General features: G+C 56.9%; 2 protein-coding genes across 9 annotated transcripts; one reads left to right on the top strand and one right to left on the bottom strand.

Annotated features, from left to right (window-relative positions):
• Positions 1 to 872: 872 nt before the first annotated feature.
• Positions 873 to 2,329, bottom strand: FAHD1 (FAH domain containing oxaloacetate decarboxylase 1). The gene has a single exon (XM_023948140.2). The coding sequence runs from the start codon at positions 2,237 to 2,239 to the stop codon at positions 1,568 to 1,570; it is 672 nt and encodes a 223-aa protein (XP_023803908.2). The 5' UTR covers positions 2,240 to 2,329; the 3' UTR covers positions 873 to 1,567.
• A 206-nt stretch (positions 2,330 to 2,535) lies between these two features.
• On the top strand, positions 2,536 to 11,709 carry LOC111936170 (hydroxyacylglutathione hydrolase, mitochondrial). 8 transcript variants are annotated; one of them, XM_086853911.1, is made up of 10 exons: positions 2,541 to 2,626; positions 4,267 to 4,294; positions 5,549 to 5,730; positions 6,497 to 6,561; positions 7,360 to 7,477; positions 8,393 to 8,501; positions 9,321 to 9,424; positions 9,843 to 9,944; positions 10,220 to 10,299; positions 10,646 to 11,709. In XM_086853911.1, the coding sequence occupies exons 3-10, from the start codon at positions 5,626 to 5,628 to the stop codon at positions 10,743 to 10,745; spliced, it is 783 nt and encodes a 260-aa protein (XP_086710037.1). In that variant the 5' UTR covers positions 2,541 to 2,626; positions 4,267 to 4,294; positions 5,549 to 5,625; the 3' UTR covers positions 10,746 to 11,709. The 8 variants fall into 8 exon arrangements, with proteins under 8 accessions (XP_086710036.1, XP_086710037.1, XP_086710039.1 ...); XM_086853913.1 differs by having other exon boundaries at positions 2,592 to 2,727; XM_086853915.1 differs by lacking the exon at positions 2,541 to 2,626 and adding an exon at positions 2,771 to 2,921.
• The last annotated feature ends 860 nt before the right edge of the window (positions 11,710 to 12,569 follow it).

Below are 12,569 nucleotides of genomic sequence, written 5' to 3'. Positions count from 1 at the left end.
CAACGTGGCACAGAGAAAACCCCCAGAGAAACAGGAAATCCTGACAAGCAATCCCAGATTGCATCCCTGACTCATGGGTGGGAGTAAAAGACCCCAAAAACGCTGCCAGCCTTGGGTCATGGCATCCCTCTTGTAGCAATAAACAACTCAACATTTTCCAGCCATAACAATTCCCATTCTGAAGGGAATGTTTCCAATAACTTAATCCCAACCCTGTCAGTACCAGGGGCTGGAGACCAAACTGCAAATGATGCCCTGCTGTTATTGCCAGAGATGGGAATGTTTGACAGGCAGGAGGAAATTTTAAGTACAGACACCTTCATTCCATCCTTCCTCTTCCAGAACTGTTCACCCTATTTTAATTCTGAAGAAATTCTACAGAAATTCTTTGATTTCTTCTCTCAGTGTGGTGTGCAGCACCCTGGACCGTGCTGCTTTCACAGAGCTGTTTCTCTTTGGGAGACAGGATTTTTCTCTGTAAAACTTCCCCACTTTTAAAACCAAAGCTTTTCCTAGCAGCTGTTGAGATCCAGCTCTGATAAATGGAAGTGTTTAACTTTGGTGCTTTGCATTTATATAAGTTTTTTTTTTAATCCATCTGCTTTTGCTAGAAATGAGCCAGTTCTGTGCAAACTTTGAAAATCTAAGTTTTGATGTTTGCATGGGGAGGATTTTTTAAATTATATTTTACAACTTGCTCTGTTGAATTGAAAGAGAACTCGCTGTCATGCAAACTGGTGGGGAGTGCTGGATCAGCTGGAGTTGGGAACTGGGGAAAGTTACCCAGCATGGCTTTTAGCAGCTGGAAATACTTAAAACTCCAGTGCTGCAGTTACAGTTTTATTAAAAATTGAAATCAGTCTAAAGACAAGTTTGGTGGTGATCTTTAGCCATGTTTCTTTATTCTTCATCTTTTTGCATTATTTCACTTTTAGAACATATTTAAAACACAGTTCAGGAAAAAAACCAATCTGCCAAACATCTGGCACACTTCCTGCTGCCTTCACCCCTTGGAGTGGGAAGAGAAACCATCCTCCTTTAATTTGTATGTTTGAAAAAAGCAGGGAGGAATCACTAAACTAATCCAAAAAATCAAACATCTTTCTCTTGTAGAGGAAACATTTTGTGAAGCTGCAATTCTTGATTTAGGCTTGCACATCTCCACATACACCTCTGACCTCCTGCAGGACGGCTGAGCCTCAGCTCCTACATCATCATTTGAATTGTTTTGATCAGTAGTTTTTATTTTAAGGCAAAACTCAAAGTATCAGTAGAAGAGAAGCACATGCAGAAGGGACAGCCAGCCCCATTCCCCTCCCCAGTGTCTCCATCACCAGTTCCCAGGTATGGTTTTGGAATTTTGGAATCTGGAGCTTCTGGGCTCTGCCTGCTCCAGGCTGGGCTGGACTCTAGGTTTGCTGAAGCCTCCATGGAACGGGGGTTGTGTCAGTCCAACGCATTTTGGGCTCCTGGTTTCCGTGTGGCAGTCCCTCGGTGCCTGGGGCCGTGGGAGTGTTGGTGTCCCAGCTGTCCCCGTGCCAGGCAGGCTCCGGGCTGGATGTGTGCATCAGGATCCCCGTGTCTGCTGCTCCACCTTGAACCTCATGGACACCACGTCCCTGATCCCCGCCTCGATCTCATCGTTGGCCTCCACGGAGCCGACTCCTTTGGGAGAGCCCGTGAGAATCAAGTCCCCTTCTTCCAAGGTGAAGATGTGGCTGATGTAGCTGATCAGGTAAGGGATGGAGAAGATCATGGAGGAGGTGTCCCCCTCCTGCCTCAGCTTCCCGTTCACCTTCAGCCAGATCTGCAGCTTGTGCGGGTCAGGGATCTTCTCCTTGGGCACGAAGTCACTGACGGGGCAGGACGAGCCGAACCCTTTGGCCAAGGTCCAGGGCAGCCCCTTCTTCTTGCACTCCTCCTGCGTGTCGCGGGCCGTCATGTCCAGGCACAGGGCATAGCCCGCCACATGCTCCATGGCCGCGTCCTGCGGCACGGCCCGGGCCCTGCGGCCGATCACCACCCCCAGCTCCACCTCGTGGTGCAGGTTCCGGCAGTAGTAGGGCCGCAGGATGGGGGATCCCTCCCGCACGTAGGCCGAGGAGGGCTTGAGGAAGAAGAGCGGCTCGGCGGGCAGGGCGCTGCCCATCTCCTTGGCGTGCTCCGCGTAGTTGCGCCCCACGCACACGATGTTCCTGCCCCACTCCCAGAAGCGGGACAGCGGCTTGGAGCTGCCCATGGCCGCCCTTGCCGCGTCCTTGCCGGGCCCCGCACGGCGCTGCCGCTCCTCCTCCGCGGGCCGAGGGCCGGGCCGGGGCTGAGGGCCGGGCCGGGGCTGAGGGCCGGGCCGGGGCTGAGGGCCGGGCCGGGGCTGAGGGCCGGGCGGGGGCTGAGGGCCGGGCCGGGGCTGAGGGCCGGGCGGGGGCTGAGGGCCGGGCCGGGGCTGAGGGCCGGGCGGGGGCTGAGGGCCGGGCCGGGGCTGAGGGCCGGGCCGGGGCTGAGGGCCGGGCCGGGGCTGAGGGCCGGGCCGGGGCCGGGCGGGCTCAGCGCCGCCCCCGCGCACGCCGGGCCGGGCCGGGCCGGGCCGTGCCGGCGCTGCCGCCGCCTCCTGGGGCGGACAGCCAAGGTAACCGGGCCGGGCGGGGCGCACGATGCTCCGCGGGGGCTGGCGGGGGTTCGGCACCGCCCTGGCAGCCGGGGCCGTCCTCGGGGCCGTTTTCCGAGCCGGTACGTGCGGCGGGTGCGCCCCGGCAGGGCCGCGGGCCGGGCCCGTGCGGAGCCCCGGGTGCCGCGCTGGGGCTCTCGGGCTGCCCTGGCGGCTCCGGCCGGGCTTTGGGGCCCGAGCGGGGCAGGACGTGCTCGGCTGCGGCCGGGGCCGTGCTGAGCCCATCGGGGAGGCCCCGCGGAGCCCCGGGGCTCCGGTCAGTGCTCGGGGAGGAGGATGGGGGGCCGGGGCTCGGCGGGTGACAGCTAGCGCTGCTGATGGCAGCCACCCCCGGCTGCCCGAGCTCGGCGGTTTCGTTTCGGGCCTAAATCCTCACAACCTATCCTGGGCTCTCTGGGAGGTCTCCCCGGATGCTTTTTCATCGCTCGGGTTTTAGGACGTGTCTGTAAAGAGCGAGAATCGCTGGGCGTTCTCTGCCAGAGCCGGACACGCCGCTGCGGTGTGGGGATGTCAGAGCGAGCAGCTCCCGAGCTCCCGGCATCGCAGGGCAGGCTCTGCACCTTCCACGCTGCCGGGGGTGGGGGCTGCCCTGCCTTTGGATGCATTTCTTGGAGCCACAAACTCGCTGGGTATCCAAAAAATCCCTGCGTGCAGAGTGTAGAGAGCGTGGTTCTTGTGAGCGCAGCGGCTGGGCGTGCTGGCATTTCTGAGCGGCAGCCCTGCGTGAAAGGGGAATTTTCCACTCTTTTATGTAATAAAAGAGAGTAACCCCAAACGTTCTGGAGGAAGTGCACAAAGCAGCCCGGTTCTGGGGGAACCTGCCTGCTGTCAGTCCCCAGCACGGACGCGTTTCTGTGCTGGCATCCTCACTCCCAGCTGCAAAACCTTTCCCCTTGGCCGCTCCAGCTGTGCTCATGAACCATTCCAGAAGCTCGGGTGGGCGATTCAGAGCTGCTCTCCCACTCCTCTGCTCCAGGCGTGCAGTCAGGAGGGACGTGGGACGAAGCTGAGCGAGAATGAAGTCACTGGGCATTAATTAATTAATTGTGGGGCAGAGCTGTGTGTGTGTGGCAGCGATCTGAGTTAGTGCTGGGCTGGGGCAGGGGCTGAGCATCACCCAGGGAGCTCCTTTGGGTGCGTGAGAAACTCCCTGCTCTGCTCCTGAGCCGCACATGGCAGCTCACAACGCGTGAGTCTCATTCTTGGTGGATGTTTCCTCGTTCCTCTGTTGAAATTACATGTTTGAAAACATTTCCTTATGTGGTGCAGCTTGTTTGTTTGTTTGGTAAGAATTGCGAATTACACACGCAAAAGAGACTGTGGGATTCGGGCCAAGGTTAGAGATGGTTCATAGGAAAGAAGCATTTGAAGCATGTGAATAATTCCTTTGAGTTGAAGTTAAGGTTGTGTTGTTTTCTTTTGTTTGGTTGTATTTTTGTTCCTAGTTGGTGTCTGGCCTGCAAACAAACACCCAGCATAGATAACTCTTGTGACTGACAGCATCCAAAAGCTCTCCCTGTTGGCAAGCAGGGGTTTTTTTGGGCATTTTTTCCCCCCATCAAAGAATAGTAAGGACTTATTTTGTGTTCTTTTTTTGAAAGGAGCCTTCTCCAGAGGAACGCTCTGCAGGTAGGGATGCTTCTCCAGTACTGCAAATACCCAGTGCATGCCTGTTCTGCTGTGCCTTGAGTTTTTGGGGTGTTTTTTTGAGCACTGTGTTTAATTTCCCTGATTTCCCTTCCCTCATAAGCAGGGAGGGTGGAGATAGAAGGGGAAGGGGAAGAAGCTCTGGGCAGGATGGTTGTGCCAGAAGGCCCTGACAGCTCCCTGTGCCCAGGCTGGGCTGGCAGCAGGAGCAGATCTGCAGGACTCTGAGGCTGTTATCAGGGCTGGGCAGGCTGGGGTGGCTGGGGACAGTGGGACAGGGAGATCAGCACAGGGGCACGGAGGGAGGCGGCCAAGCTGGAAAGTCAGGAGCCTTTGGGAGAGTCAGTGGTGCAGAATAAAATGGGTCTGAGCCAGCACAGGCACCTCTGGGGTTGTGCAAACACCTCGTGGGTGCTCAGACAGCAATTCCTGACCTGCAGGGACTGGCACCCCTTTCCCTGCCGGTGTTTGAGCTCAGCTCTGACCTGCAGGGCCCCAGCCATGCAAGACCCCACTCTCTTTGCTTCTCTTCCTCTAATTTGTGTGGTAAAACCTCTTAGGGTTGGTTATTTCTTTAAGAGCTGTGTGCCTGTGCACGGAGCAGTGGAGCCCACGTTATTTGCATCTGGAATTTGCTTCTTGGATCTGATTAAACATTGAACCAAAAGCAAACAAGGAAGCGCTGGTGTTGCATCAGGGCAGGCATGAGCAAGAGCTCTGTGTGTGTCTCTTACCTGGCCAGGTCAGGAGCCTTCCTCCCTTGGAGAGCCTGGCTTCTCTCCATGAGCTGGGCAGATGATAATTCCCCCAGGAACAAACCAGATATTTGTGTCAGAGCAGTGTGTGTTTTTGTGTATTTCTCCTTTTTATTTTGAAAATTTTTTTTTGGCCCTACTTCCTTTTTCATTTCTTGGTTCTAACGTGCCCTTTGTGCCTTTTTTGCAAAGTCACTGTCCCAGGCTGACCTTTGGCCAGCTCCATTCTGCTTTCCTGCCCCTTGAAATCTCCTCTCTGACCCAAGAACAGAGTTTTTCCTGCCGGGAAAGCAAAGTGTCCTGTCCTTCCCAGGGCATCTGTGGAGCACCTTGAGGGGCACAAGGTTTTGTCCCGTGGTGACCTCGCTCCTCTTGTCTGAAGGAGGCAGGTTGGGCTGTCCTGTGAGCTGGGGCACTTGCCATGCCCTGTCCCACCTGTCCCCCTCCCAGGGCTGAGCTTTGGCTGTTTTTGGGTGCCCAGGTCCAGCACAGCTGCGAGCTAAATTCCTGCACACGGAGCACGAGCTGAGGGAGCCCAAGACAGTGACCCAGGCCGACATGAAGGTGGAAATCCTGCCAGCCCTCACTGACAACTACATGTACCTCCTCATCGACCAGGACACCAGGGAGGCTGCCATAGTTGACCCTGTGCAGCCCCAGAAGGTAACACTCGGCTCTGGGATGTCCTTCCAGCTTGCTGTGTCCAGCAGGGAGCGAGGCAACGCTGCCTCCACTGTGGGGGAGAGGCAGGAGAGGCTGGCTGTGCACAGGGACAGCCAGGGCTCACCCCAGGGACTGCTGTGCCCCCCATTCCAGGGACTGCTGTGCCCCTCATTCCAGGGGTTGCTGTGTCCCCCATCCCAGGGATTGCTGTGTCCCCCAGTCCAGGGATTGCTGTGCCCCTCATTCCAGGGATTGCTGTGTCCCTCATTCCAGGGATTGCTGTGTCCCTCATTCCAGGGATTGCTGTGTCCCCCAGTCCAGGGATTGCTGTATCCCTCATTCCAGGGATTGCTGTGCCCCTCATTCCAGGGATTGCTGTGTCCCTCATTCCAGGGATTGCTGTGTCCCTCATTCCAGGGGTTACTGTGTCACTCATTCCAGGGACTGCTGTGTCCCCCAATCCAGGGATTCCTGTGTCCCCCAGTCCAGGGTTTGCTGTGTCCCTCACCCCATGGATTGCTGTGTCCCTCACTCATTCCAGGGATTGCTGACCTGGTTTGGGATTTTGCCCTTAACCTGATGTAGGGCAGAAAAGAGGAAACAGGACTTGGGGCTTGGTCACGGCTGGCAGAACAGAGACCTCGTGTGCTGCCCCCTGACCCCACCTGCAGAGCTGCTCTGGGGCTCCAGGTGTGCCCAGGTGACTCCAGGGTGCTGCCAGCTCCTTCCCTGGGAGGTGAAACTCCTTTTGTGTCCCACTCTGCAGGTCTTGGATGCAGTCAAAAAGCACGGCGTGAAGCTGACCACTGTCCTGACCACCCACCACCACTGGTAACCGCCCTGTCCCGGCTCCCTCTCACAGAACCAGGAGCTGCTGCTCTCCTGGACCCTGCTCATCTCTGAGCAGCAGCAGCTGAGGCGTGAGGAGAAGGATCACACCTCATTCCTTTGGCCTTGCTCTGGCCACGAGCTGTGTGTCAGTGCCCTTCACCTGTAAAATCCCCATTTTTCCAGGCAGCCAGTGCAGTAACTGGGTGTGGAGGTGGCTTTGGGTGTGGGAGGAAGCACATTTGTGCTGAGGTGCCAGGACAGGCCCGTGAGGCGTCCTGCAGTCAGCACTGTGGGAGGATCACCCCAGGTGCAAATCAGCTCTGCCAGGGTTATAAAATGAATGTTTTGCTGTAGTAACCTGTCCATGGGTCAGAGTGGATCCACCTCTGTGGCTGGAGAGTGAAACAATCAGCCCTGAGCTGGGCAAAGCAGCAGCACGGTGACTGGGGGGTATCTGTGTGCCTGCCCCGTGGTGTTTCGTGGGATGTTGGATTGCACATTTTCCACTCACCCCATTCCCTCCCTGCCCCAGTTACTGGAGAGGTTACTGGGAGCCCCTGAGGCTGCTGTTTCCCAGCTGGGCAGGGATTGATTCCCCCTCTCACTGCCCTAATTACTGGAGAAATGATCTCCACTCGTGTTGTCGTGGCCTGTCCTTGGATATGAGCAGTGATAAATCCTGGGAGAGGGATGGATCAGAAATGATCACCTGGAGCTCACCTCCAGGTCACAGCAATACCAATAACCATAAATCCGTGTTCATTCCTCCCCAAATCCCTTTTTTTCCCCCCATTCCAGGGACCATGCTGGAGGCAACGAGAAGCTGGTGAAGATGGAGCCAGGGCTGCGCGTATACGGGGGGGACGGCAGGGTGGGGGCCCTGACGCAGAAAGTTTCCCACCTGACAGCTCTCAAGGTAAAGGGAGGGACCTGCAGGACTCTGGGCATCCCCTCTTTGTGTCACAGCTGCACAGGTGTGCTCCCCCCTGAGCTGGGCACCTCTGCTACCTTTGAACACGCTGGGAATGGGGTGGATGCTTTAAATGCAGCTTTCCCCCTTTCCCAGCTCTCTGCCTTGTTTGGTTCCTTGTGAGAGGACACCAGTTAGGCACATGGGACGTGCTGGGTGTCCCTGTGCAGCTGGGGGACACAGCAGGGCTGGGCCAGGGCAGGGACTGTGCTCTGCCAGGAGCGTGGCGAGCACCAGCCCAGATCCAAGTGCTGCTGTGGGAATGACGGCTGGAACACGGGCTGAGGAAGGCAGTGCCAGCTGCCTGCGTGGCTTTTTCCCGGCTGGGAGCAGCAGGCCTGGCTGGGAGCAGCCTGTTTGTTTGCAGGAGAGCTGGCAGGTGACACCAGCTGCTGTGCAAAGTGCAGGCAGGCGTGAACGGCACTGCTGGCCCTCGGAGGGGCAGCAGAGGAGGAGGGAGCCCAGGCAGGTGGGCAGATGAGGCTGTGTTTGACCCTTTTGCCTTTCCCTCAGTGTCATCCACTTCTCCCCTTCAGCTCCATTTTTGTTTGGGGCTTTTTTCACGCTCGGTTAGCTTTGTTTAGGATTCTCTGTTGGCTCTTGCTGCCAACCAGGCTTTGAGTCCCTGTGCGTGGAAATGAAAGGATCTGGCAGTTCCCTTTGTCAGGACACCTGCTTGGAGGAAACAGCTCCCTGCCACAGAGCTCCCTCCCTGGGCTCTCCCAGGAGCAGAGCTGCTCCTTCCTGGCCAGACTGGGGCAAATTTTGGGCCATTGGAGCACTGAGAGCAGCAATTCTTTTCTAACCGTGCGATTGCCAGCAAACAGCAGCCTCAGCTTTAGTGTTCTGCCTTCTTCCCAGGTGGGATCTCTGAGTGTGAAATGCCTCAGTACGCCGTGTCACACCTCGGGACACATCTGTTATTATGTGACTAAGCCAAATAGCTCCGAGCCACCTGCAGTTTTTACAGGTGAGGAGTTGGGAGGTTCCCTTGCCAAAATAGCGACTCCCCCTCTGCCTGGGTGCCTCTGGATGTGCCTCCATCCCTTCCTGCCAGGGCAGCTGCTTAACATCCATGTCTTGCTCCCCAACATCCATGTCTTGCTCCCCTTTCCAAGCAGGAATTGTAGGTAGAACTGGAGAAACCCCTCTGGATTTGTAAGCCAGGGCTGCACACCCTGCAGAGCGAGCCCTGGATGGCTCCTACATCCAGCATTTTTTTTTCTGTCCTGGGAAAAAGAGCTGTTGGTTTCCTGTCTCAGGCCAAACTGGCTGATCCCAAACCTTGCTGCTTTTCCATGTATCTGTGCTCAGGTCTGACAGCAGAGAGAGGAGAGAGTAGGGGAGTCCCAGGGGGCTGGTGCTGCACTGCTGATGGCCAGGGCCTGGATCCTGGTTTGGGGAGGAGGATTCCCCTTTCCCGGGGCTCTGCTTCATCCCTGTGTTCTCCAGAGCTCACAGAAGCTCCTGCATGGAAGAGAAAGAGGCTTAAACAAGATTTTAGGGAGCACTGGGGAGAAAATAGAGGCGACTCATCATTGTTGCAGAGAGCAGGTGTTCCTTGTCCCCTCCAGGAGGGCACAGGGGCTGCCCACAGGTAGGAGGTGCTGGCAGGGTGTGCCTGGCCAGGCTCTGCAGCTCCCAGCCACGGTTGCCAGCAGTGTTTGTGTGGCACAGCCTGGCTGTCCCCATGCTCCTGCTGCTGTGCTGAGGCAGCAGTGGCAGGGCTGAGCCCTGGGGCTGGCTGTGGGGAGCCTGCTGTGGTCCTGATGCCGTGTCACCCCTGCAGGTGACACCCTGTTCGTGGCTGGCTGTGGCAAGTTCTTCGAGGGCACCCCCGAGGAGATGTACAAGGCACTGATCGAGATTCTGGGCAGCCTGGACCCCAAAACGGTACAAACCAGTCCTTTTGTGTGAGTGAGGCAGCCCAAAGCACCACACAAATCTGAGAAACTCCCTGGCAGAGCTGCTGCTCAGAGAGACTCTGGTGTGAGCAGGGAATGAGTGCCTACACGAATTCTGTGCTGCTGGATAGCTGCAGTCCTCTGGGGAGGATTTGCCTGCCCCAAATGTGTGTGTGCTTCGTGGGGGAAGAGCAGGGGCTGGTGATTAAAGGCTGCTGAGCTGGGACATGGGGCTCTTTCCTCTGTTGAAGTGGCAGCTTGTCCTGCCTGTGAGTCCTGGCACTTGTGACTGTCTCCAGTGGGAGGTGTTGGGTCGAGTGTGCTGTTCCTGCTGTGCTGCTGGCACCTGGCAGTGCCCCTTGGTGGCTGTGGTGTCCCTCAGTGTCACTGTTCCTTCCTGTCCCCAGCGGGTTTACTGTGGCCACGAGTACACCATCAACAATCTCAAGTTTGCTCGGCACGTGGAGCCCAGTAACCCCAGTATCCAGGAGAAGCTGGCCTGGGCCAAGGTGAGCTGCTCATCCTTTCCCTGGGCTCGATGCTTTCCTGGACACAGAGGAGTTCTCCTTGCTGAGGAGATGGAGGAGAGGAGAAAATGCTGGGGGGAAATGGAGTGAAGGGCCAGGAGCTGCGGGATGTTGTGTCCCAGGGGAACAGGGTTTGGTTGTGCCCACAGAAGGCAGCTCACTGTCTGGGGGAGGCATTCCCTGCCTGGAAACTGTGTCCAGGACATTCCCTGCTCTCCAGAATTGCTGGTGGAGCAGCAGAGTGTCCCTCATTGCAGGCACAGTACGACAGTGGAGAGCCCACCATCCCCTCCACCATCGCCGAGGAGTTCACCTACAACCCCTTCATGAGAGTCAGGTAGGGCATGGCCCGGCTCGGGAGGGGCTGGGGAAGGAGGAGGTGTCCCAGTGGGCTCTTCTGCCTCCCACATTCCTGTTTGGATGGCTCCAAGACTCTCACTGGCTGTCCTGGCAGCAAAATGCCTGGATTGGAGGTTTGTGCTGAGCATCACTCCCTGACTCAGGAGACAGAAGAGGCTTTGTTGTGTTCCTTCACCCAGCAGTGCCATTTCCTCCCTCCCCTGAGCCTTCAAACCAGGCCTGACGAGCTGTGCCAAACAAAGCCCAGTCTTTGACCCTGGAACCTGCTCCTGGTGCTCCCACAGCTGGGATTCCATCCTGACCCTGCTCTTCCCTCCTGGCAGGGAGAAGTCGGTCCAGGAGCACGCCGGGGAGAGCGACCCTGTGCGGGCCATGGGGGCCATCAGGAAGGAGAAGGACAACTTCCGAGTGCCCAAGGACTGAGCCCTGCCTGCATCACTTTACTGTCACTGCAAGCGTCACTTAGGCCATTCAGATGTTTTAGGAGTCAAATCTTCTCTCGTGGTTGAGACAAGTTTTATTTAGGTTTTTATTTTGTCTTAATTAAGGAAAAGAAAAAAAAAAGCAAAAGCACTTTGCCCTTGTTGAGATGTTCTACAGCTTATTTATATTATGATGAAGAATATTTATGGTTCTCTTGCTGTCTGTCAAGCTGTCAGGTGTCACCTGCAGATCATTGTGAGACTCGAGGCTGGGCAGGATCAAGCCTGGAGGTTTGGGAAGAAGCTCCTGTTATTTTTGTGGGAGCCTGATGTGGATGCAGAAGGTGGGACTGAGATGTCTTTGCTTGAAGCAGAAACCACCTGTAGGAGCTGAAGATTTCAATATTCCTTCCATGCTGCTGCTTCAACGTTGTGAGCATCGCTTCTGGCTCCACTAAAACCAGTTCCAGGGCCAGAGCTGCTGTGCCAGCGCTGCTCCAGGGTCACCTGGGAGCTCCATGGGCTGCTCTGGCTCTGGGAGTGGCTCCTGGGGCCACCCAGCTTCTCTCTCATCCCTGGCATGGGCAGCAGGGACGTCCCCAGGCATTGCTCTGCTTGTGCCCTGAGTCCCCAGCCTGCTGCATGAATCTGCTCCCTGCTGTGCCCTGTGTGACCTGTGCCAGCCCAAAAAACCAGGCAGGGATTTGTCAGAGTGCACAAGCTCCTGGTGAGTGACTGACACCCCTGCAGCACCCCTGGGGACAGGCTGAGCAGTTGGAACCTGTCCCCAGGTGAGCAGGGCTAGCACCAGGTCTCCGTTTGCTTTAAAATGCTGAATTTTATGTAGTTCAGAAGGAAAAGCGGTACCTAAAGCTGTGGTGTCTCCTGGAATGCTGTGCTGCCACACCAGAGTGTGACTGTGCTGAGGGCTGGGCACAGGGGAAATAAACAACAGCTGGAAACAGGGGCTCTAACTCACAGATTTATTTATTGGTTTTGGATTAGAAATTGAAGTCAACCAACTGGAAGTGTCTTTCTGCCTATCCTGGGGTGAGCAGGTGGCATTTTGGGGACCCCAGGGGCTGTAGTGGCAGCTGTATTTTTGTGAAAGAAGAACAGAGAGGGTTCAGCCCTGGCTCTGCTGCCTGGGAGTGCCATTCCCTCCTCACAGGTGGCATTTGGGCCCCTCAGGACAGGGACGTGGAGGGGCTGGAGCTTATCCAGGGAAGGGAACAGGGCTGGGGAAGGGGCTGGAGCACCAGGAGGGGCTGAGGGAGCTGGGAAAGGGCTGGAGAATTCCTGAGGGAGCTGGGAAGGGGCTGGAGAATTCCTGAGGGAGCTGGGAAGGGGCTCAGGCTGGAGCAAAGGGGGATCAGGGGGAATTTCTGGCTCTGCACAAGTCCCTGGCAGGAGGGGACAGCCGGGGGGTTCGGGCTCTGCTCCCAGGGAACAGGGACAGGAGGAGAGGGAACGGCCTCAGGCTGGGCCAGGGGAGGCTCAGGGTGGATTTTGGGAACAATTCCTTCATGGAAAGGATGTCCAGACCTGGCACAGCTGCCCAGGGCAGGAGTCCCCATCCCTGGAGGGATTTGACAGCCCTGTGGATGTGGCACTGCCTGGGGACAGCGGTGGCTTTGGCTTTTGGGGGAATGGTTGGACTCTGTCTCAGAGGACTTTTCCAAGCTCAACAATTCCCTGTGGGGGTCCCTGCACTGGGATCCGGCTGGGAAAGCTCAGCTCTGCTCCCGCGCCTTTGGGGCTCCCAGCAGCGGGGCTGGGATCCTGTCCCTGCAGCAGAGACCCTCCCAGACCCCCCAGCAGGAGC

The sequence above is a fragment of the Cyanistes caeruleus genome, chromosome 17, assembly GCF_971803275.1.
Source record: "Cyanistes caeruleus chromosome 17, bCyaCae1.hap1.1, whole genome shotgun sequence".
Lineage (NCBI taxonomy): Eukaryota > Metazoa > Chordata > Aves > Passeriformes > Paridae > Cyanistes > Cyanistes caeruleus.
The sequence above is the reverse complement of the archived record's forward strand: the minus strand, read 5'-3'. Positions and strand labels throughout refer to the sequence as shown.

Excerpts from the sequence above, each read along its gene's own strand:
- FAHD1 (XM_023948140.2), bottom strand. The coding sequence starts at position 2,239 with ATGGGCAGCTCCAAGCCGCTGTCCCGCTTCTGGGAGTGGGGCAGGAAC.
- LOC111936170 (XM_086853909.1), top strand. The coding sequence starts at position 2,652 with ATGCTCCGCGGGGGCTGGCGGGGGTTCGGCACCGCCCTGGCAGCCGGG. Across the intron at positions 2,728-5,548 it reads CGGGGCCGTTTTCCGAGCCG|GTCCAGCACAGCTGCGAGCT; the intron begins GTACGTGCGGCG and ends TTGGGTGCCCAG. Across the intron at positions 6,562-7,359 it reads CTGACCACCCACCACCACTG|GGACCATGCTGGAGGCAACG; the intron begins GTAACCGCCCTG and ends CCCCCATTCCAG.